Source organism: Phalacrocorax aristotelis, chromosome 5 (assembly GCF_949628215.1).
Source record: "Phalacrocorax aristotelis chromosome 5, bGulAri2.1, whole genome shotgun sequence".
In the NCBI taxonomy this organism is placed as follows: Eukaryota; Metazoa; Chordata; class Aves; order Suliformes; family Phalacrocoracidae; genus Phalacrocorax; species Phalacrocorax aristotelis.
This window is the reverse complement of record NC_134280.1, coordinates 53,010,462-53,036,685: the sequence shown is the minus strand read 5'-3', so window position 1 is coordinate 53,036,685 and position 26,224 is coordinate 53,010,462. Positions and strand designations below refer to the sequence as shown.

The following is a 26,224-nucleotide window of genomic DNA, read 5'->3' as shown; positions in this document are numbered from 1 at the left end:
GGAGCTGGGGTTGTTTAGTCTGGAGAAGAGGAGGCTGAGGGGAGACCCTATCGCTCTCTACAGCTTCCAGAAAGGAGGTTGTAGCAAGGTGGGTGTTGGTCTCTTCTCCCAAGTTACTAGTGATAGAATGAGAGGAAATGGCCTCAAGCTGCACCAGGGGAAGTTTAGGTTGGATATTAGGAAAAACTTCTTCACCAAAAGGGTTGTCAAGCATTGGAACAGGCTTCCCAGGGAGGTGGTGGAGTCTCCATCCTTGGAGGTATTTAAAAGAAGGGTAGATGTGGTGCTTGAGGATATGGTTTAGTGGTGGACTTGGCAGTGATAGGTTAGTGGTTGGACTCAATGATCTTAAGGGTCTTTTCCAACCCTAACGATTCTATGATTCTATGAAAGCAAGTGCACCAGCAGACAGACAGCAGCCACCCTCAACAGCCAACAGCAGAAATCACTCATTCAGGCACAGCTTAGCCACTTCAGTTCTCCTCTCAGTACCAACTCCACAAGCCATGGTTGACTCTAGAGTTAAACTGACACTTTATTATTCTTTCCAACGTCTCTACAGCCATTTTCTTTAGCTCATTACACAGCTATGCACATTCCAGCCACTGCTAGTCCACTGGTCCTCCAAAGAGCAGATCAGCTTTTGGTGGAGGGATCAAAACTGGCACTTATGCATTCAAAAATTCCCCACACCCAAGGAGTTTCCTTCAGCCCTGTGAAATGAAGGCCTTCTGAACCTCCTGCAGTTCAGGCATGCAGCACAGCAAAAGAGATTTGCTCTCAGTTCAAGGTTTTGGTTATCACCTTGTGATAGGAAAGTGTTGGCCTAAAATAGTTTAGTGAAGAAGTTCAAAGAAAGAAGTCCCATGAGCAAAATTTTGGCTGATACAGATGTGTTTGTAGGACACAGAATGAGTGGATGGTGAGGTGTGGTAATAGGATGAGAGAAGGTTGAGCCTGAGTCTGCATGAGGCTTTCCCTAGAGCTGCCTGGCACAGAGGTTAAGCTGTAGGGCAGCTCTCCCAAAAAAGGGGAAGTCTGGGAGGCCCCAGACCTAGAATATCATGAGGAAGAAACCCAGTGAGGATCAGGAAGAACAGAAAAACAAAAACATCCCAAAGTAGGAAGTATAATTAACATTAAGAAAGACAGAGGTTTCCAAAGGAAGTAGTGTATGTGTTTGAGTGATGAATAAACCAAGTTTCTTGCAGAAAAACTCAAGGACGATATAAGGAAGCTCCAGGCAACTCCTTCACAGAGGTGTGAGGCTCTATGAATATGAAGTATGAGTGAGAGTATTACACAGGGGCCAGGGGTGGACACACCGTTCACACTTGGGTACCTTTCCGGTGGAGCAGATGACCTTGTTCCCTTCCCTTATTCCCCTCCACTCATGCTAGAGGAATGTGCCATTGAGTGTGGCCTGCCACTCCCAGAGCACTTTTGCCATCCTGCAAGGCCAGACAGAGGGAAGACCTGACATGTACAGAACATTCTGCCCTACGCTTTAGAGAAACTTAGGTGTGGCACTTCTGGGCCAGGCTCCTCCAGGGAACCACTATATCTTAGAAGGACTAGGCTGATGGATCTACACAAGCTGTCCCTCATGGCCATCTCCTACACCCTTACACCTTCCCTGTTGAACATCCTACAACCATCAAGTGGACAGGCACTATGGGGTGACATGACACCAGATGACGCTATGTCTTATTTCCAAAGATGACATGGTTAGCAAAAGCAAAATAAATAAAAACCAAACAAACAAAAAAAACACAGAACAAAAAAACCTCATAAGCCTTCGGCTCAGCAGCAGTGGAGCTTATGGTAAAACCTCAGGCAGGACCTCTGAGCAAACCAGTGTCTGACTTCCCTTTGCTTTCCCAAAATCACATCAAGATCAAAGCAAAGCACATGGCTTCCATCCTGCCCAGGACACTCCCTCTCCCTTCAATGTATCCCTACAAGAGCTCCCCACACGCTTCTTCTGTCAACACCAGCCTCTATGAACTGCTACAAAAGGAAGCCATAAAGCCATCACCTTTGCATCTTGTGCCAGTGCTGTCCTATGTACCCCACAGCTACAGTCACCTCATTCACCCATGACACAGACTTAAGGCCTTTGGCTTTTCCTTTTTCAGGGCTGCTGCCAAACAACACAGCCACCCTGTTAATATAGCTCCATGCTGTCTTTCTTGACAGGAAGTGCTTCAGGCATGTGATGTTGATGCCCCCAGGCTGCAGGGACATCTCCAAACCCACCAACAGGTCCTGATGACACTCCTGGATGTTCAGCAGGTACCGTGCCCTCACAAGCTTGTAGGCTGCCGGCAGCCTCATGCTGTGCTTGACCATCAGGTACTGAATGACACAAGTAGGACCTAGAAAGCAACCATCCCTGCAGTGTATGAGGACATACTTCCCTTTCTCCAGCAAGGTTTCAATGCATTTGTTGATGTTCTGAAAGCACAGTTGCCCCATTTTGTGATGATCCCCATGGAGTGGAGCCTCGATGTCAACCTTGAGGCTTGACCAGCTGTGTCAGCCCTCCCCGTTGGCACATGCAGGGGATGATGCTCAGGCTGTGGTCACTGGGCAGGCTGTTCAGGTCAATGATGCTGTCAATGCTGTTGGTGCACAGCGCCTGCCCGTTGTAGGCAGCATTGAGATTCCCCAGGTAGATGCAGTCAGTTATCCAAGCGATGATGGGTCCTGTGAAGGAGGAATATGCAGGCTCTCTTGATTTCAGACCAGTGGGCTCCTCAAGATGCATATTCTTCAAGCTGGCATGGGTCAGGGAGCTGGAATCAGGCTTGGAGCTCCACAACAGCGATGAGAAGATGGAAAAGCAGCTGGAGAGCTTGGCCTTGGAAAGGGAGTCTGCTGGACAAGGCAGGGGAGAATCAGGGGTGGGACTGGATCTGTGAGCACAGGAATAGGATGCCTGCACCAGGGACCCTGTGCTGTGGGCCACCACTCCACTCTCAGGCTCTCCCATCTGCAAAAAATCCCAAAAGGACTGGTGAGACCACAGAAACTTGTCTCTCCAGCTGCACAAGCAAGAAGGCACAAGCTGGCAGCTGGCTTTGCCCACAGCAGCACTTGGATATACTAGAGGCCCTGAAGACCTTGCACATCACCAGCCCAAATACCCAATCATCCTGTTTCCCTGGGTCAGGCACAAACATGCTGTAAAGGCTCACCTGGACCTTCAGACTGCTCTGCCAGTCCTGGGGTGCCGGCTTGCTGGAGCGGTCATCCCCTCCTGCTGATGATGCTAAGGAGAGTGGCCAGTGTGTCCTGTCAGGCTGGGTGGCTACGGACACCACATCCCCACCCTTCTTTTCATGCACTTCACTTTTACTTATCACCAAGTTTGGACAAGAGCCTGTAGGAACAGAACAACTCCATATGGACACACTCAAGTACTCAGACACAGGTGCTTTCAATATAAACACTGGCCTTGAAGAGAAACAAGGCATTTTAATGATCCCTACCACTCCAGAGGGACACTCTTTGGTGTGAGCGGCTGGAGAGGTTTGCAACTCATTGAAAGCTGGAGCCAGGAGGAGGGATGACATTTCAAACTGAAAACTTGAAGGGGTAAAGAGAAGCTGCAGGGGGAGGGCAAATGACAGAAAAGCCCTCTAGATGAAGCCCCTTCTCACCACGGCAGCACCTGAGGGCTTCAGTCTCCAGCAATGGAGATGGTGTGTTCATAGCCAGGGTTAGGGTCGCTCAGTTCCCAGCTCAGACCCAGGCACAGATCTTACTCCTCACAGGAGCTTTTCCCACTTACACCCAGGACACTTGGACCAGAAGGTGCCTCAGACCCTGCCACAGCCCAGCCATTTCTCCATGTCCCCAGGCTGAGTTGGCAGACCCTCTGGAAAGCCAACAGCCCACACATTTCTGCCTAACGGTGGTCTGTGCCCAGACCTCCAGCAGCTGAGGTGATACCTCCAGCATTCCCACCAAGCCTGCCCATGGATTATACTACCACAGTGACCTGACAGCTGATCACAATCTTCCATGGGTCTTCCATGGGTCTGGAAGGGTCCTCAAACCCTGCTAAAGACCAGGACATGACCCAGAACACGTCTGGAGAATAGGCTGAGACCTCTGTGTGCTGAAATGAATATGGTTGCAATATATCTTCACTCTTAAAAGGTCTTTAAGGCTGTCTGTGCCAAAACAAAGCAGCAGCAAGAACTTTGTGTTAGTAAAGAAAAAGTGGCCATAGAGCTCAAAAAAAAAGCAATAAAGCACAAAGCTTTTCTGTCTCCAAGGTCAGCAACTGCCTTACAAACCAGTGGCCATGTAGGGAATGATTCTCCAGAAATCATCCATTACAAGCCCACTGGCTTTTTGCAAGTGCTATGTGACCCCAGACACCACATTTTGTAAAAAAGCTGGGAGCTGCAAAGACCCTCAGCTGCCTCGCCTACCCGCACATAACTGAGAGAGTGCCATGGGAGAAAACAGCTGCAAGGCGATGGGCCTCTGGAAGGTCTTCTGGAGGTACTTCGCAATCAGGCCTGGGAAGGGAAGGGATAAGCTCAGAAAAGGAGAGGGCTGAGCCAGGAAAACTCAACACCATCCCCAATGCTCCTTACTGCAGGGTGTATCTAAGAGGTTTCCCATATGGAGCCAGACCTGAGTTTAGCACATACCCAAAACTCAAGGGTAGTGTGGGATGAGTGCAATAAAAGCAGAGAGACCTTCAGAAGATTTTGTTTCTGGCCTTTGTAGATGTGAATGTGTCCTTTGTCACGTCCAGAGTAAGGTTCCCAACCAGCTTTTCATAACAGTAATGCCAAGCGTTTTAACTGGGCTCTCTTAAGTCGTGCCTTTCATGCCAAAATTCAGGCTTCTACATCAAAACCGCTCTGATTTTTATGTAAGCTAAAAGGGAAATGCTCTCCATCCAGGGCAAACCCAGATGCTGATGGGGCAGAAACCTCCACCTGAGCCAGCCACCTCCTTCACAGCCGATGAGGAGAACTGGCTCTTCCAAGGGTGTAATTCTTCTCATCCTAAATGAACAATGAATCATTCACTAACCAAAGTTCCCATGGGAAACACAGAGGGCTTGTTGCCCCCAGATAACTGGCTCAGAAGGGGACATCTGCAATGTCCATGTTTATGAGCAGGGTGATGAAACACTTGTTTGCAAAACTACCATCTTCCCAGACACTGCTCACAGGACTTAAAATAAGATACAGGTTAGGGTGTTTGCAGGTCAAGAGCTCATTTCAGTTCATAAAATCATAGAATCATTAAGGTTGGGAAAGACCTCTAGGATCATCAAGTCCAACTGTCAACCCAACAATACCATGCCTCCTAAACCTTGCCCTGAAGTCCCTCATCTACACTTCTTTTAAATACCTCCAGGGATGGTGTCTCCACCACCTCTCTGGGCAGCCATTTCCAGTGCCTGACCACCCTTTCAGTAAAGAGATTTTTCCTAATATCCAATCTAAACCTCCCCTGACACAGCTTGAAGCCATTTCCTCTCATTCTATCACTAGTAACTTGGGAGAAGAGACCAACACCCACCTCTCTACAACCTCCTTTCAGGTAGTTGCAGAGAGCGGTAAGGTCTCCCCTCAGCCTCCTCTTCTCCAGACTAAATTTTAGCTGAATTACTATTCCTAATTGTCTTTGTGCTTGTTCCTGCTTGAACTGAACTGCAGTAAGTGCCCACAGGGGCTTCATCACCTTTGTGTGAAGTTAGCAAGGCTGATTGAGAAATCCCCGTCTTGTTGACATGCAACAAATTATCACAGATAACTGATAACACTGATCTCTGGGGGACATCCTTTGCCTGGCAGCGTGACAGTGGTGAAATCCTTGTGCTGGTTTTCCTCTGGCTCCATCCTTCTGAGACCTGAAATACAGAGAAATTATAAGTGATGGGGTTTTAGGTCTGCTCCTTCAAATGGAAGGAGGCACTGGGGAGCATCTCTGTGCACCCGTTATCAGTCCTGTTTCTTGGATGGGACTGTTTGGGGCAGGAGGCTGCTACCCCACGATGGAAACCCTCCATGGCAGTGAAACATGCAGTGGGACTTAAACTGGTCCTAAAAACACGTCTGTGTCACCAGACTGATACAGAAGCAAATCAAGCCCAGTATGGGGCACAAAGAGTTCCAGATGTGAGTGCCCCAGCAGTAGCTGGGGCAGGATCAAGGGGGCAGAGAAAAGAGGTTGGGGCAGGGGAAAGGGGGCAGAAAAAAAAGGGGGGGAAAGGGCAGGAAAAAGGAGATAGGGAAAGGAGTAGAGATAAGGGTAGGGAGAGGAGTGAGGGTCCTTGCCTCTCTCTGAGGAACTGAAAGGCACATCTACTGCAGACTTGGCCAGGGCAGAGGAGGAAGCTGTCACCCCGAAAGGCAGTAGCACACCATCCTGCAGCCCCCCTCCCACTCCCCTCTCCCTGCCTTGCTCCCAGCTCCAGCACAAAGCCCCTCTCCCCTCCCTCCCATGCACCTCCCCCAGAGACCCCAGCACCCAGGCACGACTGCTTCCCTCCACCCTTTTCCCACCAGTGCCCAGTGGGGGGGCTCTCCCAGCACCCCCTTATCCCACCAGAGCTTCCCAGAGGCCAGTTGGCCAACTGGAGCCATCCCTCCCACCCAGCAGCGTGCAGGACCCTTCACCAAAGTTCCTCCCCATGCCGCAATGCTTTACCGTAGGCGAGGGCAGGGTGCCAGGGCCAGCGGGGGCCAGTGGCTGCACCCCATCTCCCCCAAGCAGCCCTCCCTGGGGAGCTGGCAGCAGGGCAGTGTGCTGGGCAGCCTGGGAGATGTAGTTTCAGTAGGAATCGTGACCCTGGACCCCCCAAGAGAGAGCAGCACATGGTGGGGCTCTGAGCCAGGGGGAGGCTGGCTGCAGCCCACACCACCTCTCCTACCCTCCTTTGCACCAGCTGAGGGGTACTGGCTTTCCTCCCACCCACCTAGCAAACCTTGGCAGCAGCTGGTGAGCCTTCCACGGGGCCTCCCTCCGCTGTTGCCCACCGCCACCATCCCACAGCAAACCCCGGGCTCGCAGCATGGCTGGGCAGCTGCCAGGACCCCCATTCATTTGCAAGAGCCTCAAGCAAAAGCCAATCATCTTTTCACTTTGCCTCTGGGTTTTGAGCCTGGAGGCACCCTCATATATTCCCCCTGCCTCTACAACCACAAAGGTTAAAAGTGTGCTTTAAAAAAAAAAAAGCTGCAAACCTGCAAATCCAGGAGCCGGGGCTTTTAAAACAACACTGTGGCATGGAAAAGTATATGTGTCCCCATAAAATTGCAAGACATAATGACACTTGTTATCGAATACTTATAAAACAGGCACGCTTGCTCCTTGTGAGAAAAGCTTAGATACTCTCTAGCTCTCAAAAACTCTGAGACTAGCCAAAAAAATCTGTGGCTGGAGGACAGCCAACATATATCCAGGCTGAACGATGACAGCCCATAATCATTTTTGTCTCACGGCAGATGACTGGCAACAAGCACAAATAAGGCTCAGCCTTCTCCTGGTGCAGCTCTCCTGTTTGATTTCCTGAAGCACAGGGACAAATATCATAAAAATCACTGAATGAGAGAATAATTTACTTTGGGAGGGACTTCTTGAGGTCAGAAGTCTTGGATTTGGATGTAAATAAATGAGATTATAAATCTTAATAGCAAACACCTCAGTACTTCTTGTCTCCTTTAATGACCTCTGCATGGCCCAAGCCCTGCTTTTTGCCACCATCCTGCAAAATTGCTAATTAAATGCAGGGGGACTGTCCTTTGCATGAAGCAGAGGAATGAACTCCCCACCCACCATCCAGACAGTTCACACCATGCAGACTAGCTTTGGATACCTGCTTTTGCCTCCCTCAACCCACCAACAAAACCCACTTTGCCCCTGTGGTGCAGGATCAGGCTGGCTCCTGCCTCCTGGAAAAAGCCACATGAACACCTCCAGCATCGCCACCCAGGTGCCAGACGGCTCTGCGGCAATGTGAATGGGCTTGCACCGGAGTATCACAGCTTTCTTCCCCTCTCACACACATGCTCCACCTCCAGAAGAAATCTTGGCTGGTGGGGCTCTACAGGAGCCACAGACCAGATAACACAGAGCCCCAGCCTGGAGCACGTACCTGCCCTGCCCCCTAGATGCAGATGGGGGAATCCAGCATAGACACAAGCTGAGGAGGAGTTGGTTTCCCCCTCCTTTAACTTCTCTTCTTGTTACATCTTCCACTCCCACTTCCTTCTCTTCTTGTCCATACTCCTGCTCCAGGCCCTCCAAGTGCATGAGGAGCATTGGTTGGGCAGTAAATGCTCGGACATCGAGCCTTTGCAGATGAGAGACAACTGGTCTTGCCAAGGACAAGGTGAAAAGGAGATGCCTGCGTGTGAGATGGGGCCATCTTCCTTCCTGTGAGCAGGCTCCTGAGAGTGCTACATTCACTTTGGGTGAAAAAAGCCATGAAACAAAGCCCAGCTACGCCTGCCCTGCTTCAAACAGCTGCCAGAAGATACAAAAAGGATCCCACCAGAGGAGGAGAGCACTCAAAACCTTGTTGTAAGGGCAAAAGGCAGATTGAAAAGGTAAAGAAATGATGGAGAAAGAAGGCAGCCTTGGCAGTGCATTAAAAACTGGAGCTGGGTGGAGATCATCCCCACCCACTCTCCTCTCCCTCTTGAGCAAACAAATTAGTTTGCTGTGTTTTACAGCACCAAGGATCAGCCCAGGCTGCCTAGAGCTGGCCCAGCCAGGTGCCAGTGATCTGGGCTCTGAGCAACACCAAAGCTGGAGGGATGAGTGGTGGGTGCTTGTATTGGGGGTAGCCTTTCTCAAGGAAGGGATGTCCCCACACTTTCTTCAGCTGTGTCCATTTTGGGACTAATGCACATGCTTTTGTGCCCAGCCCCATAAATTACGCAGTGAACCTCAAGGCCACAACTTAAAAAAAGGGCCCTGGAAAAAGGAAGCATGCAAACACATACGCACAAAAGAAATGTTTGTTCCAAGCACCTCCAAAACCCTTCTGGGTCCTGCATGGCCCTAAATCACCACACAGCATCACCAAAAACCAACCTCACAACAGATTTGGGATCCCAAACCCAATTCAGAGATGTTCTCTTCTGCACAGCCTGTTTCAACCTGATTCAAGGCTGAGACTGAAAGTTGATGCTTTAAAGCATCCCTTTACAAGTCTTTCTCAGGTGACTGATTTTCTCCTCCATCTCATTAGCAGCTGCCAGCAGATGCTGTTTCCCCAGCAGAAGCCACACTCCACTTATTACAGCTGTCTCAAAACCACCCTGTCATTTCTTCCCTCCTCAAACTACAGCAAAGCCTGGAGAATATTTATCAAGAAGCAGACACAGCAGCTTTTTATGGTTAAGCTTAGGTCATTAATCTCTATTGAGAGTTTTCATAATCTTCCTCAGCTTCAGCAGGTTTGTTTAACTCTTGGATGGTCACTCCATGGAGCTCTGGGTAATTGCAAATTAACTGCTTTTCAATATTAATGGCTCGTCATTAATGCACAGGCTCTCTCCCCTCCAGAACCCAGGTAACAGCTATTAGCATTGTGCCCACTGCTCCCCACAGTGCAAATTGCTGTCTTTTGGGCCAAAATTTCATTAGATGAGTCTAAATCTTCTGTGTGTTATGGCTGCTTTGTGTTAGAGGTATTTCAGAGCAAGGGTGATTCCTTCCTCCAGTCCAATGCAGTGAGCTTCCTCCTGCAGATGGCTCAGAGGAGGTGCTTTTGAGCTACCCCAAATACAGCACACCCAAGGACAGGTAGGGATGGTGGCACCTCTTCAATGCCCTCATCCTTCTAGGAGGGATCTTTACTTACATAGCTCCCACCCCAAAGCCACATGAAGCAAGGCAGGGCAGGACATGTGGCCACAAAAACCTCCCAGATTACATGAAACCTGCCCAGAAGTGACATGAGTGTTGCAACCCAGCCTTCTTCAGGGTGTTGTGATCATGGCATGGAAGTGAGCTCCTCAGCCCCTTCACCCTGGCAGCACCTCCAGGTGCTGGGGGTGCAAACCTTTCTGCACTAGCACTGTAGGACCATGCGGGGTGGATAGAGCTGACTGTACATCCTCATCTGCATGGTCCATGGGGATGGTTGCTGGTGAGTCCCATACCCTGAGTCACATCTTGGGGTGCACAAGTCAGCATGGGCTCAGAATGGGCTAAGAGTGAAGCCCTGTGGACAACTAGTGGCTGATCTTGCTGTCTCATTTAGCTTCTAGCGAGGACACAGAAGCACTGAAGAGCTAGTCCTGTATCTCAAACACCGTCCCTACCAGCCTGTCCTCTTTCTCTCCTCGAGAGCCTCTTAGGGTGCTTCAAGATCTTGGTCTTGTTTAAAAGCCTTCCCAAGACGCATAAAGCCTTCCCAAGATCTTGCCTCTTGACGAGTTATTCACAACCAAAGAAACTTCCCACCCCATGCTGCTGGCATGTTAATCCCCTGTTTTAAAATATCAATGGACTCAGTGTTTTTGCATGACCTTGAAGCTCCGTGTATTTGTCCCCCCAGCCCAAGAGCAGCTGGGATGAGCTGGCTCCTGCACCCATGCTGTCCCTTCTAGCATCCTCTGCTCTGTGTCCAGCCTTGCCCTGGGGTGCCGAGCTGCTCCACTCCAGACATTACACAGGGCATGAGCTGCACCAGCAGGCAGCTCATCTCTTGGCCAAAAGGAGCCCCCAGTCCTCTCTTTGCAGACATTGAGCTGGGATGAACACATCTAGACGCCGCTGAGCAGAAGCTCCTCATCCTTCCACAAGCCCTCTGTCCTGCCCTCTGTGTGGAAGAGGAAACCCCCCACTATCTGGGGGACAGGGACAGCTTGAGGTGGGAATTCAGCCCCAGGGCTTTGTCGACCACATCTGGGGGCTGCAGGCTGTGCCACTGGGTGAGGGGCCGGCGTGGGTTGGAGAGCATGTCAGACCAGTGCCGCAGCTGGTTGCCCGTGGCCCGGCATCCCAGGAAGAGTTTGCCGATGGGCTCATTCTTGGTTACTTTATCATGATCCCAGACAGAGATGACAACTTCCACGTTCTGGGGGGGACACAAGAAAGAGGGTCAGTGGGAGGGGGCTTGCTGCAGTGGGGACCTGCTCAGCCCTGGGTGCTGCAGTGAAGCCCACCTGGATCTGACTGAAAGGCACCTCAAAAACAAACACCTCATTGAAGTAAGGGCTTAAGGTGTTTTTTTTCACACTTGTCTTTTTCTTCTTCCATTTCTTCCTGTTCAGGATGAGATGCACCTTGACAAAAGGATCTGAGGAGAGAGAGGACACGGCTGACACAAGTGACAATTTTTGACTGAGGAGCTCAGCCATGAAACAGCTTCCCTAGGCCAATCCCAAGCAGAGCATGGCATCCCACTTGTCACTTCTTGTGGTGAGCATCCACCCCTCTTCCCCTTGCCAGCCACCCCACAGCTCACCTCCCCCTGCTTCCTCCTGCCATGAGCTCCCCATGCTATCCAGCCATGACATTTTCTCCTGGAAAATACCTCCAGCTTCACCCAAAGATGGAATATTTTTGCTGGGGAAGGCTGGGAGCTGGCCAAGGCCTGGGTACGGTGCTGGGAGAGGGAAGCAGGTCTCTGCACAGAGAGCTTTCAAGGCTTTGCATCTCTGGGTGCCATCATTAAGGCCTGAGCAAGGGTAGGGAGACCTGAGCATGAGCAGTCCCTGCTGACCTGAAAGCCCATGGGAGTCCATCCGCTTCAGCTTCTTGGCTTCCAGGATGAGCACTGTTAGTTTGCCAGTGCTAGGGACGTAGCGCAGCGAGAAGCAGATCTCACCCAGCTGCTCTTCCTGATGGAGAGATGCCAGTGATGAACACTGGGCAGAGGAGCTGGCTCACCTGGGGCTAGAGCACCAGGCTGGACCAAAGTTTCTCAGGTCTCCCCCATCTTCATGCTTGCCCCCAAGGGGCTGCTTCTTGGGGTGGTGCCAAGCAAAGCAAAAGCAACAATGCGTTCCTCCCGGCAGAGTTTCCCAGCCACCAGGACCAACCTCCACTTTACTGGCCGCCACCAGGTCACTCCACTGCTCGATGACATGCTGCAGGCTGACACTGGCCAGGGGCAGCCGGACCTCGCCAATGATGTCATGCTTGGTGAAGCGATTGAAGTCATAGACCTTCATCACCAGCGTAGATTCAGGCACCTCTGCCTGGGGTACCTGCAGGGGAGGACCCTAAAACCTGGATTCACTCCTTGGTGGCAGCCCTGCCCCATGGGATGGGGAGGCAGATGCAATAACAGGTCTTTCCCTCTGACGCTTCCCCACCCCATTGCAAAGGCATCTCCCTGCCTGGAGAGGTTTATGCCCAGGGAGCAGTGCCCATGCAACACTCCTGATGGGACCATAAAACTGTCATCAGCTGTAGTTTCCTACCTGGAAAATGAAGCTCTCATTGAAGACAGGGTTCAGGGTCTTGCGGTAAACTTTGGTCTCGTACTTCTTCTTCATATCAGACGTTAGGTAGATGATCACATACGGATCAGATGTGCCTCCACTGTCCATGGCCTTCAGCTCAGCTGCCTGCTTCACGCCAACTTTCAGCTTAAAAGGAGCAATGCACAAGGTCACCAGGTGGAGGAGGATGGGGCAGATGACTGGCATCTCAGTGGGAAGCAAGCAAGTGCAGCAGGAAGGACACCTCCACACCAAGTGGAGCCAGCAAGGCTGCAGGCGGAGAGAGGTGCGAGAGGGTATGGCCCATCTTGGTGGGCAACAAAGAGGGACCATGCAACAAAGCCTTTTCCCTGCCATGCCGTGGCCACAAGCATCCCCACCTCCTGCGCACGGAAGTTGTACTCCAGGGAGTACTGCAGCTTTCCTCGTGCCTTCTGCTCCACGCCCCGCTCCAGGTCTTCAATCTCAGGCTGGACCTGCAGCAAAGAGCAGCACTACCCTCAGGACATGCTCAGCCATGTCCCTGGCCATGCCGTGCTTCTACCACCCCCAGGACCGGGCAGCACGGCAACAAACCTCCAGGAAAGAGGGAGGGGGGAAAAGGGGAAAGCAGGACGCACAAGGCAGGCTGTGCTGGAGCCACTGACGGCATGCAAGCTGACTCTTTCCTTCTTCTTGGGCTTCTTCTTGCAACAGCAGCACCTGACGATGCAGATGAGGAAGAGGAGGAGGAGAACTGCCACTGCCACAGCCACAGCAATGAGCACCCATTTAGGTACTGGTGTGATGTTCAGGGAGCGGAGATGGACAGAGGAGTTAAACTCAAGCAAAAATGTGAAGAGTGCATTTAAACCCCTTCCTGGTGCTTCAGCATTAAGGAGTTGTACTTTCAAAATTGCCCCTATAATCCTAGACAGGCCCAATGCAGGGAGGCCACAGCTGGAGACCATTCCCCAAATGGGTAGTAATGTCCTGCACTCCTTGAGCAGCACAGTACCACTCTGCAGCATCCCTACCCTGATGGACCTTGCTGAAAAAAGGGATTTGGAGGGAGGGAGAAGTGGATACACAGCCTCAAAGTCCAGGAGCCCTCCCAGGATAATGCTGCCTGATAGATCAGGGTAAGTGCAACCATACTCACATGGGATCCGGCTAAGCCAGCTGCCCAGGAGTCCTGGCTCAGCTGTGGTGATGATGGCCACAGGGCTACTGGCAAGGAGGGAGTCCGTCACCCTGCCTTTTCTGGCTGCCACTGCCATTGCTAAGCCAGGATGACCTGGGGATGCAAGCAAAAATAACAGTGTCGGGGTTTCCTTTCCAGTACAACATGTGCTGCTGGTGGCCCAGGGCTCTAATGAGAGCAAACACAATTAAAACATAGAGCCCAGTGTAAGCATTTAGGGCTTGGCCACTTTGGCAATGAGGTGCAAAATAGATCAGGAGGGAGCCACAGGCAGAGAGGGCTCTGCGCCAGCTGGCCCCTCACCTACAGCCTTCTTATTTATATACTTGCAAGCCTGCCTTCAAAAAGGGGAAGGAGCAGGGAGGATGTATTAGGGAGTTTTACTTTGTTTTTGAGAAAAGGAATCGTCTGGCTGTAGAAAGAAAAAACCCCAAGAGCTCTTTTTTGCTGGCTACTCCCTGGCCAGGCTGCATGAGCTGAAGGGTTTGTTCAGCCCCAGGCAAGCCCCACCGTTAGCTAACACCCTTTTCTGGCTGTTTTCCCCCCTCTCACAGGGCTGAGGAGCAGGAGGGCTTGCTCCTTGGCTTGCAGTAGGGCTGGTGCCTGCATTGCAGGTGGCAGTGGTGCCACCAGGCTGGGGTCACACTGGCTCAGAAACTTTGCATAAGCCTGACCGTGCACATGGCAACGCTGACGCAGCTTAAGGGAAGGTTTCCAATTTAAAGCTGAATAGTTTTTCGCTACTGTTTTTGCCATAGCAAGGCTCTTATTCTAGCATGAACACTTCCCTGTAGCCAAAACTTCCTTCTTGCCTCCTTTTAGGTGAGGAGTGACAGCAGAAGAGGTGTGCCAAGATGTGGGCTGTGCTGCAAGTGGGTCTGCAGCCATCACGGTGCTGGTGGCACCTGGTCCTGGTGCCATGAGCAAGACTGGCAGGTATGTGACTGTTTGCCTTGGCTGCCCCAGCTGCCTGCCCTGCATCCAAGCAGGTCCCTGCTCAAGCAGCCAACACTGCCTTGCTCTGCCTGTGCCGTGCCCACATTCTTCCCATCCTACAGGGTCAGGGGTCCTTGCACGGTTATCCTTCTGAGGAGAAGTCACCTCAGCGCTTCCCTGTGCTGAGCCCATGAAGCCAGCAAGAGCCTTTAATTCTTCCAACAGTGTGCTTTGCTGCGTGCAGGCATAGGGCTGACGGGACATGGGAATTGCCATCATCCCTGTGGCATCATCACTGGGGCAATGAGGTGCAGGTTAAGTGACTTACCCAGAGTCACCTGGAACACCTCTGCCATTGGACACCTGAGCTTTGCTCGCAGCCTCGCCACCAGCAGCTTAAATGATCAGATTCTCCTGCCCCACAGGCGGAAATCTGTGGCCAGCAACATGCCTGTGACATTTAGGAGGCACCAGACTGCAGCTTCAGGCTGTGGCGGTGGGTGGACACAACAGCATGGGTGAGCAGGCACCCACCCAGCACAGAATTAGGTGTCTCAGCACTTTTTCCCTGCCAGACCCCCATGGGCTGTGTCACATTAGTCTGATATTGGCCCTGGTTTAAAAAAAAAAAGCCCATTCCAGCCCTGGGGGGTGATCTGAGCCGCTGTTTTGGTGACAATGGGGACAGCCCAGCTGCAGTATGGGAGAGGCAGTGCAGACTTAGTGGGCTCTGCAGGGAGCATCAAGCATCCCTACTCCTGGAAAAGGGGCCGCGGGAGCCCTGCTTCTCACTCCCACCCTGTGCTGACTGGACTCCCAAAATCAGACTTACCAACACGTCTCCTTCCCAGCCTCAGTCTCCTTTTTTCCCTGCGTGGGCTCCAGGCTCAGCTGCCACACATGGCAGGGGCACGCTGCGGGGTGAGATGGGACCCTGCCAGGTGTGGAGCCGAGGGTGCAGCACGGATGGTGGCTGCACAGCACAATCAAAACAGGAAAATCTGCTTTGCCAGTGCAGGAACGAGGCGGCCCCAGCAGCTCAGTCAGCCCCACCTTGCTGCTGACCAAAGCTGTGCTCACGCAGGTGAAAAGCCAGCAGGGAACTCCCTGCTGGACCAGGAAGCAAAACCTGCCTGTGAGAAGCTGGTGGGCATCACTGCCCAGCTCTGTGCCCCAGCAAACTCTGTTCTTCATGTTATCCCTGTAGCGATACTGGACTGAGTAGCTTCAGACACTTCGCACAAGGGGACGGACGCTTGCACGGGGATGGGTGCACGGCTGTATCCATCCCGGGTAAGGTCTGCACTTGGGGAGTCCAGCTTGTTGGCCCACAGGGGCACACAGAGGTTTAATGCACTATGTGAATGCCTGGGAAATGTGTGCAGCAGTGGGGATAAACAAGGATGCTTCACTCCAATGTGGCAGGGAGGACAGATGGAGCGGGGGGATACTGGATATACTGGGTATACTTGGGTGGCTCCATCCCCCAGCTCCAACAGAGCAGCACCAGGCACACAGCCAGGAGCAATTTCACCGGCATCCCTGTTGCATTAAATTTATGCTTGCACACTTCCTCCCTTGCTGCCAATTCAGCAAAGTCAGCCCAAAACCTGCCTTGTTTTGTCAAGTTTGCAGAAATTTGGGGCGGTGCAGGAAGCAGGGAGTGATAGTACCGGCGTCTGATGGCTGATGCAGACATGGTGGGAGAGGGCACCAGAAACCAGACCCATGCCAGCTCTGCCAGGCCACTGGTCCTACCAGATTTTCACATGGCCACCAAGGTGTTGTCACACAGGGCACCTGGCCACGGGAAACGTGCCAGGGCTGCCCCTCGGCCACCAGAAACGGCCATGCTTGCAAGTGCCCTGCACTCCTGCTGCTCAGAGAAGCATCATCTCCAGGAGCAGGAGATGCTGTGGGAACAATGCTGCAGCAAACCTCTTGAGGGGGAAACATAGATGCAAAACATATTTTTGTTCTAAACTGGCAGTCCCGGAGGATGCACAGGAGAAATGCATAAGTGGGACGGGGCAAAAGAGAACATGCCCAATAAAATCAGTCAGGGAAAGGGGGTTTGCATATGCATGTGAAAAGCTAAGTGCATCAGTAGCCTTTCTGAGAGGCTTGCTAGAGGCAAGCATCTCGGTGAAACCAAGCTACCTAGGACCCCAGTTGCAGCCCATGCTTTGGGAGAAGATTTGGTGATGCTAGTGATAACCTGGTGCTGCACAGGGGAATGGCTGCTTGGCCTTAACACAGATGAGTTTGGTCTCCTTTGGAGGGACCAGGCTGGGAAGGCTGCTGCTCTGGGCCGTCTTCCAGCAGCAGGGCAGGGATATGCCCCGGCTGGGCAAGGGAAAAGCGGCAGGACAGCAGCCGCTCCTCTGTGTCAGCCCCACCCCTCCACCCTCCCTGCCAAATCTCACTCTTGAGCAGAAAAGGAGTGTTGAAATACCCCGGCAACATGAGCATCACAGGGCTGGGTGCCGCACAGCCCACCTGGAAAAGCAAGATCCCAGACCAAAAAATCACCCCTGTTCAGGTCAGTGTGCAAGAGGCAGCTTTCAGAAAAGAAGGGAAAAGGAACTCAAAAACATTACAGTAAAATCGCAACTGTGGTGAGCCCCACTGCACCCTGCCACACTCTGCACCAGCCTTTGTCCCTGGTCCAGCTCCCTGCATCTGCCTGCATAAGCTGCATGCAGCTCTTGAACAGGTACCCCTATATATTCAGTCAAAAACACAGCGATTGTATATTCAAGGGCTAGAAAATGAGAGGTCTGGAAGCATTCTATAAATACCCTGGCTACAGAAACTGCAGCGCTTGTGGGCAGTGAGTGCCAACTGAGCACAAGCTCCTGGAGAGCCTGAAAAGCAGGACCAGGGCTGAGCCCCTTCCCCAGAGCATGGCCGTGGCTGATGCCAGCCTGGACGGCCATGAGCTGCCCTGTGCAGCGCTTGCTGGGAAATGCAGTCTGGCCTGGGCACGATGCCAAAGCACCGGCCTGCCTACAAATCCCAGCACACCAGGGAGTGGAGCTGCCCGGCTCCTGCCTGCTTCCTGCCAGCACGGGGAGAGGGAAACATAAACGGCAGCATCTTGGGCAGAGTTTGGGTGCTGCTGCTGGACACACTGCACCAGGGAGCAGAGGCAGCACTCGCGGTGAGTTTGGGCTTTTCTCTCTAGCAAAATCCTGGCTGTGTACAGTGGGGTAATAGCTGCTCTATGCTACGCAGCTGTAGGATGAGCTGCACAGACCAGCAAGCATCTGCCTGAAATGCTTTCCTGCATGTCTGGTGTTGCGTGCATGGGGGGGTGCTCACAGGAGAGATGCGTGCATGTGCATATACATATATCTGTATGTAAGTAATACCACAGTTACTAGAGGCAGGTAGATGGAAAGAAGTCAGGCTTGGTTTGCAGCACTTGGAAGGACAGAGCAGAGATTAGGTGGCGTTCTCCCTCCAGGAAGGTCTGGTCAGCTCTGTTGCCTCCTCTCATTTCATTTTCACTTTTAGAAAAGTGCTTGGCTGAAATTTGGTCAGAGGAAAGCTTCTCCCTGCTCAGCAGACAAGGGCTGGTGGTTGCCACCCTCTGCCCTGTTCTGTGGGAAGATGCCCCTTCCCAGCATGGGTTTGGGTAGAAGAAGCAGAAGGATGGTCAGCATCTCCTGGTTTTCCAGCCACCCCCTGGCTGGGGGAGCAGTTGAGGAGTGTACATGCACACACTGAACCCCCATGGCAAGGCTCTGGCTTTTGGGGCTGGCATCAGCCAAGTGCATTTCCTATCAGCCCAGACAACACTTTGCACAGCCCCTGAATCATAAAAATGAATTAAAGAAAACTGGGGCAAAAGAAGGGTTTCCCTGGAGACCCTGACTTCCCCTTTACACTGTGTGCTGGCTTTCGTCAATGCTTGCACACACCCCAAACCCAGTAATCAGGTAGCACATGAACTAGTAAATGAGGTTTTAACGCCCCTGCCATTCCCAGCACAACTGTGCAGAGACATCATTGCTGCCTCTGCTCTCCAAAGAAACCCCACAGTGTACTTGTTGGAGCTGCTGGGTGGAAACAACTCCTGTGGAGTGCCCCTCAGTAGGAATGGGAACAGTGCCCATCCCACAGGCTGAATCCTAAAAGTCCACTTCTAACACTGACTAGTACATAGAGATGAAGTATACAGCATGGTGGTTACAGAAACCACAGGACTTTGGTGTGCAAAAATAAATGTGATTTCTTATTCAGTTGCTAGGCATAGGCAGACCATGTAACCCCTCATGACTTTCATCTGCCAGACCTGGTTTAGCACAGCCTGCATAGAGACCTTTAGTGTAGGAGCTGGCTGGATCAGAGGGCTGTGGAGGGGTAGACCAGCCCCATCAGCAGGATCCTGTCCTGCACCCAAGCCCTCACCACATGTCTCTACTTACTCAGGCCTTTTGCAGCTGCAGATGAGCTGCTCACACAGTGAACTTGCTTATTTGTGGATACAAATTCTCCATTCGAACAAAAACAGGTAGCAAGAAAGGCAATAAGGATGCAAACTAGAAGCCTATCCATAAGATCTGACGTATTTTGGCTTTTTAGCTCCAATCTCCAAACCCTAGTTAAGGTACATAAAAACTAACTTATTTTGCTGGGAAGAGCTTCACGACGACCTTCAGCAGTTCCCCCTAGAGCTTCTGGCAGGTGCAGGGGAGAAGCAGTGATCTGTGGTTGAAAAGCCACTTCATCATATTTAATTGGAACTATTAGACTAGGCTTTCTCACAGCAGAGCAGGAGCAGGTTCATTTGGGCTGCTCTGCCTGGTAGATAGGATGTCCCCTTTCTTTTCCACTCTTCCCCCTCTCTAGATTGGCTATATTATAATGCATCAATTTAATTGTATATTTTCTCTTTGAGGCTGAAAGTTGAAGATGGCAGAGCCTGAAAGCACCATCATAAACACCGATGTGAAACAGGTAAAAGGTTGTTCATTACAAAACACACATCCTGTATTTCTAAAGCAAGTTTTGAAATGCCACCGCAGGAGAGGACACACCGCAGCTGGGAGCTGTAGTGGCCTGAATTGCCTGTGCCTAGGTTTCAGCAGAAGTGGCCTGTCCCAGGGCTTCTGGGCACCTGGTCCCAGTGAGGTCTGTGTGATTTCCACATGAGAAGAGGTTGCATGACTAAACCTCTAATTGCATGGACAGGAGCATTTGCTCACACTTAAATTTTGGAGCAGCCAGTAAGAAAGCAGCAGCTTCTGTACATATGTATAGACTTTATTAGATTCTCCAGAACAGACACAAATGAAAGGTAAAGCCACCAGTATGTGCAGAGAAACACAGAAGTGCCCAGCTCAGCACAGACAACCATGGCTGTGCTGTGGCGACAAATACAAAAATTATGAAGCAATCCCCTCTGATGTAAGCTGTCCCCAGAGCATATGGCACTTACCAGACAGGTTAGTGTTTCACAAGTGCCTGCCCCATCCTTGGTGGCCTGAAGATGAAGATAGGGCTTGGTACCTCTTCTCCAAAGGCCCTCTGGCATCAGAAACCATAACATATGAATGATGCCTCCAACACTCAACCCCACCAGCCTGGTCAGTAGAGCCCTGTGTCCTCCTGCTTACCCCACCCCCCCAGGCTCCTTCTTTGCTGTCCCCTAACCCCTTTTTCCCTCCCTGTCCTGCAGAAAGACCCCAGTGAGGCACTGGTCATTGCAGTGACCACCAGAGCCATCTTCAACCTGGAGGAGGAGCACAAGCTTTACCTGGAGAAAGGCAAGGAGGAGTACACAAGGTACCAGCAGGCCAACCAAGACAAGCCCCTGCCACCTGGCACGGCCTTCGCCTTTATCCAGGTGAGCCCCATGCCTGGCCCTGGGCACATACGGACACTCACAGGATGGGGTGAAAGGTCAGCTTTCCCAGCTTTCCCAGCTTCAGGTCTTAACTCCCATCATGGAGTGCAGATATGCCTGTCCTGGCCTCTTAGTCTCATTACAGGGCATCGAGACCTGTGCTCCTCACCAGTCCCACTTGCCCACCCCTGCTTTGGTGGGGTATCCTGCTCCCTGACCCCCCCGTCAACAGCTTTTGCAGGATGGTCGCTCCGTCTGGCTCTCCGTAACATGCTAGGCTTGCTGACGAATGCAGCACAATCCACTAACCTTAACAGTGAAAGAGATGCAGCAAAACCATCACAGTCATGTCCCTCTAGAAGACCCTCATCTTCTCCTCACAGGCAGTGCAGCATGTGAATGAGAAGATCCTGGAGAGCAACCCAGCAGAGAAGGACCTCTTTGACATCCTGGTGCTCTCCAACAACAGCCCAGAGAGCAGTGTGCGCATCGTCAACAGCGCCAAGCACTATGGTAAGGGGGACCCCATCCCTGCGGGTGTCTGCTTCTCCCGGGAGGCTGTGAAGCAGATAAGGCACCACAGTGGAGCAGGGGACACAAGGGGAAGGGGTTATTTTGGAAACAAGCCCAATTCCTGCCAGCCCCATGCAGCTTGCCTAGGCAGATCCTGGCTCCCTTTGGCCACATCCTTTGCACCAGGGGGTCTGGCAGCATTTTGCACAGCCTGGGCATCCTCAGGCAGCTACTAATAAAACAGAATTCTTAAAAAACCTAAATCCCAGAGTGCTGTCAGGAAGGATCATTTAAGGGAGGGATGAAGGGAATATTTAACTGCATTCTGCAGTTTTGTAGGAGCAACAGGGCAAGAAGATGCAGCAAGAACAGGGGCAGGTTCCCCACACAGCACTGGGAAATTAATTACCCTGAGCTCTGCAGCAAAGCACATCAGGGCCCTGGGAGGGGGGCATGCAAGAAGGATGTTACCCCATAACAGACTTTGCTCACATCCCCTGACCCAAAGGCCTGGAGATCTCCAAGTTCTGCTTTGTCAGTGACAAGGACTCCACACAGTACCTGAAGTCCCACGGGGTCAAGCTCTTCCTCTCGGCTGACAGGATAGATGTCTGCAATGCCCTCCGGAGAGGTGGGTTCTCCCCTCTATACCACGTCCCCAAACTACTGACACCCGAGCAGCCCAGTACCAAGAGGCAATGCCAGAGCTGATGCTTTCACAGGGGCAAGGGTGTGAATGGCATGTTAATTACTAGTATAGTCCCCACCAGCAGCCTGCAAACACACCAGGGTTTCTCAGATGCCTCCACAAGTCACTAAGTGCTTTATGCATAATTCTGGCCATAGCTCTGCCATGGGGTGGTCATTCCCTGCCTGACACTTAAGCCTTTCTAACCAAAGATGCTGCCTGTTGCTGTTCCCTGGATCAGTGAGTGCATCAGCGATTCCCAGGGCTTTGTGAGGATGCTATAGAAATTTGCTTTCTTGGTACCTGCAGAGTTACCTTGTGCTCATTGATAGATGTAAGCACATGCTTGACCTGGATCAGAGGGAGTGCAATCTCCCCTGCAGCTCTAATGGGGTTAATCGCCTCCTTATTAATTTGCTTGGGTATGAGCACATCAGCTGGCCAAGGTCCTTCAAGGTCAGGAGCGAGCCATCTGCAACCTGGGCTTTCCTTTGCTGCACAGTACATTCCTTGAACCTCCTTGAAGAGCATCATTGCTCTGACAAGTGTCTCTTATCTGGGGCCTCAGTCCACAGATGAGGGCAGGCAGGGAGCAGCCTGTAAGAAGAGACATGTAATTAAGCCAATTACCCCAATCAAGTGGAGGTGCCAGTCCCTATTACTCACAGCACAGAGTGCTAAATCTGGGCATTAAAGCCAGGCTTGGCAGAGCAAGAAAGCACCAGGAGGAGGCCCGCTCATGCTACACAACCACCCATCATCTCTTAGCAGACTGAGTATCTCTCCAGACATCAGTCTCTTGTCAGCAGTGCTTTCTCAGCCATCCTCATCGCAGGGATAACACAGCCCTAGAAAGGCTGAGCTGACCCCCACAGAAAGTCCCCTGGGCTTGGAGACCCTGACATTTGTGGTGTGGGACAGGGATGTAGCAGACACACGGGGAGGAGCTGGCCACACATGAGCTGCCCCCAGGAGGGGCTGTCCCTCCTGAGCCCCACCTTGCTCTGTCTCACAGGGGTCTCGGCAGCACTTGTCTTCCAGCAGGAGGTGCAGGCCCCCAGCACCCCACTCCGCGTGGTGTTTGATGGGGATGCTGTGCTCTTCTCCAATGAGACGGACCAGGTCTTCCAGGAGCAGGGCCTGGAGGGGGCTGTGCAGTATGAGCAGGCAATGGAGGCCGTACCCATGGGAGAGGTGAGCAAGCCATCCCACTTTGATGGGCATCCACAGGCTCTGCACCCACTATGAGAATCTCTCCAGCTAGGGCTTTGCCATGAGTAGCCAAAAAGAAAGCACAAATCCTTACAGGTTCCCTTTGTGCCCACCACTTGGTCCCTGGTGTGGGCCTGATCTGGAGTCCCACTGGAGATGGATCTGGCCCAATGTCTCCTATAAGCGAGCATCAGCTCCTAAATATCCAGGGTTGTGCTTACCTCCACTTCAACTTTCACAGGCTGGGACCTCTTGCTGTGCAAGTCCCTGCAAAGACTCAGACCCAGAGGCACCGTTTGCTGGGATGTACCTTCCTGGCCACTTTGGGATTAGGATGAGCACCAGAATGTTCCCCTTCCACCCGAGCACCCCGGTGCACAGCAGCAGTCCCAGCACTGCCCAGTCCTGCACCCCACAGGCATCCCTGTGCTCTGCAGAGCCCTGAGAGACCCTGGAAGAGGAACAAGTAGTTTGTACAGGCAGAGTAGAAGTCTCCTAATTTCTCACCCACTCTAAAGTATATTGCTGTGCTTCCAGGGTCCCCTGAAGGCTTTTGCTGTGCACCTTGGGAAGATCCGCAAGAAGTTCAGCCAGGAAAAATCCCCCATCCGCACATACCTGGTGACTGCCCGCAGTGGCCAGGACATGGGCATCCGAGCCATCAAGACGCTCCGTGAGTGGGGTCTGGCCATCGACGAGGCTTTCTTCATGGGCGGGGCTCCCAAGGGCCCCATCCTCGCCCAGATCCAACCCCACATTTTCTTTGACGATGGCCTTCATAACATCCAGGGGGCTCAAGATGTGGGCGTACCCTCTGCCTGGGTCCCTTCCTGCTGCTGATGGGCTGCAGGCCAGCAGTCCTCCCTCCCCACAGCACAGGGAACTGGGCCAGTTGATGGTAAACCTTCTGGTGGAAAGGGAAGGATTTCCTAACCTGCAACAAGCAAACCTCAGGGAAAGCAGGCAAAAGAATTGCATGAGAGCACGGACTATAAAGCAAGACTTGATGTTCACTTCTGCTCCTGATATGATGTCCTTTAGGTCTTAGGATAGAGCCAGAAGATGCAACTGCTCCAGGAAGGAAGGACACCCTTGCTGTGCTGCTGAAGACTATCACCTACCTGCCCTGTAGAAGCCAGAGACTTTTTTCTTCTACAAAGAAATAAATGAAGCTATTATCCCACACACGAGCTAAATGAAGGATGAAACCAAGCACTAAAGATGCTAACTTTGGCTATGCTCAGACAGCCTCCAGATTTACACCCAGGACCTCTGCCTAAAGGGAGCCCTCAAGACCCTGCCTCACCAGACACACTAAGCTTCATTTCCTGGGGAGGCTGATGTGTTAGCAAGTCCTTCAGGCAGCTCAAACTCAGCAGAGGGAGAAAGACTTCAAAGCTATAAAGGACCTACAAAGTTTTTAGAAATGGGTGACCAGGTTGACAAAAGAAAGCCCAAGTTGTGGTCCTATATAGAAGAGAGGTGACCACAAGTCACCTTTCCTTAAGCATGCAGACTGCTTACAGAGTGCCAGGTCACCCAGGCAAGGGACAAGATTACAAGCCAGGTCCGAGGTCTATCCAGGAGGCAGAGCTGCCATGTAGCTCTGATGTCACTCCAGGAGAGGGCGCTGGAGATAGGCTGTCTACAGCACAAGCCATGCAGGGGCCAGGGCTGCATACAATTGACCAGGGTGGGACAGGGTGCCCAGGCCTGAGCTTAAATGGGTCTCTAGGGCCATGGGCAGAGGCCATGAGTGGGGGGGCCCAGGTGCAGCTGCTTGGCACAGACAGGGTTTCTGGGTGTGCTCAGGACCCTGCTTGGCACCAAGCCACACCCTGTGCAGGGATACCTCTCCTTCAGCAATTTGGACTCTGCTCCTCATTTTCCTGGGGAGCAACAGCCCCTCAAGATTCATTTGCAGGTTTCTTTCCCCAGGACTGGATGTGAGCGGTTGCCACTAGAGGCCACTGTTCTGCACCCCAAATTCCTGGGAGCTCCCCAGACCACCTTGTAAGAAAATACAAACTGGCTGCTCAGGGCAGTGCCTGCTGGGTGGCAGCAATATTATGAACGGAGGAGATAAAGATGACTGTGGCTTAGTTTTTTTTACCCCAGCATAATCAGAAAGTAATTTTTTTTTTAATGCTTTAAAAGCGTCACTCTCACCAATGCTTTCTTCCCCACACTAAATAAATAACAAGCAACCTCCTGTGAGCACTTGTCCCTCACAACCACGTTCAGCAGTGTGGGAGGAGAGTTGGGATAACTCAGTGCTCCTTTAAGGACAATCAGTTCTTTTATCCAGTCTTACATGCGTACTTCAAGAGGCATTAAATACACAAGAAGCCTTCAGTGGTGTTTGGATTAGGCCCCTGAACATCTTCTTGCATCTGTGTTCCCAAGCCCACTCCCCCCACTCACTACCCTGGACTTGGGGGCTCTGCACATCTCGCCCTAGCAAGGGGAGCTGCTTGGCCCCGCCATGCCACTGGCACAGGTCCTGTCCCTGCCACCGTGGCCGCCATATGAGTCCAAACTCGGCATTGCCAGGGCAGGGTATGCATGCCCATGTGCAGGGCTTTGGTAGGAAGCTACCTCTAGAAATGCAAAGCCCAGCATTTTTTTAGCACTGGCAGTCTGGCCCCTGGCCCTTTTGCTCAGTCCAGATGCTGAAATAAGATGTCTTAGGATGGCAACATCTACAACATCAGCTACTCATCATTTGCTAATAACGCTAAGCATCCATCAGCCTCAATCTCTGAGCAAACGTTAATTACAGGATGCTCAAAACATGCCTGGTGAGTAGGTACAGATGTTCGTCCCACTTTTGTGCAGGTCAGATACCACTGTGCTTGGTGCAGGGATCTAAGCATCCGTCTCCAGCCCCGCTCACCATGTACAGCTGGCTGCTTTAGTGGCAGCTGGTGGTGGAGACATGGACCTGGTGGTGGTGGCAGTGGTGGTGGTCCCAGACATCCTCTGCTGCTCCAACCCATTGCCTTTGCTGGAAGGAGCTCAGTCAATGCCTTGGCCGAGGGGGAATTAGCTGAGTCAAAGGTGGTGGGGACAGAACCACGTGAGCTTTTGCAGGATGCAAGCTGCTGAGGCAGGGGGAAGGAGCCATGTGCCTTCCTCCAGCACTGTCAGCACAGTGGGGGATGACAGGGCGAAACATGTCCAAAATGGGAAAAAAGGAAGGAAGCTCAGGGTTTGAGGGATTGCATCATATGGGGCCAAGTGCAGCTGCCTCAGGGCATGGTTCAAAGGTGTAGCATCAAAACTGCCCTTTATTGTCCTGCTCTAAAGACAGAGCACCCTCTGGCAAGGACTGCTGCAGCTTCACCCCCTGCTGCAAGGGCAAACTTGTTGTTTCTGTCTTAGAGGCATCTGTA

The 26,224-nt window shown here is 52.1% G+C and overlaps 2 protein-coding genes across 4 annotated transcripts; one reads left to right on the top strand and one right to left on the bottom strand.

Moving 5' to 3' along the window:
* Window positions 1–8,992: 8,992 nt before the first annotated feature.
* On the bottom strand, window positions 8,993–15,570 carry SYT8 (synaptotagmin 8). Of its 3 annotated transcripts, none has more exons than XM_075092591.1 (9): window positions 15,395–15,570; window positions 13,585–13,719; window positions 13,064–13,221; window positions 12,824–12,919; window positions 12,423–12,590; window positions 12,039–12,206; window positions 11,720–11,837; window positions 11,160–11,293; window positions 8,993–11,071 (listed from the first exon to the last, which is right to left on the bottom strand). In XM_075092591.1, the coding sequence occupies exons 2-9, from the start codon at window positions 13,700–13,702 to the stop codon at window positions 10,838–10,840; spliced, it is 1,194 nt and encodes a 397-aa protein (XP_074948692.1). In that variant the 5' UTR covers window positions 13,703–13,719; window positions 15,395–15,570; the 3' UTR covers window positions 8,993–10,837. The 3 variants fall into 3 exon arrangements, with proteins under 3 accessions (XP_074948692.1, XP_074948693.1, XP_074948694.1); XM_075092592.1 differs by having other exon boundaries at window positions 13,064–13,145; window positions 15,395–15,564; XM_075092593.1 differs by lacking the exon at window positions 15,395–15,570 and having other exon boundaries at window positions 13,585–13,811.
* Window positions 15,571–17,585: 2,015 nt separating this feature from the next.
* On the top strand, window positions 17,586–24,014 carry LOC142057799 (cytosolic 5'-nucleotidase 1A-like). Its single transcript, XM_075094557.1, has 7 exons — window positions 17,586–17,725; window positions 19,469–19,527; window positions 20,249–20,416; window positions 20,800–20,929; window positions 21,438–21,560; window positions 22,633–22,811; window positions 23,367–24,014. Exons 2-7 carry the CDS (start codon window positions 19,483–19,485, stop codon window positions 23,667–23,669), a joined length of 948 nt encoding a protein of 315 aa, XP_074950658.1. The 5' UTR covers window positions 17,586–17,725; window positions 19,469–19,482; the 3' UTR covers window positions 23,670–24,014.
* Window positions 24,015–26,224: the final 2,210 nt, after the last annotated feature.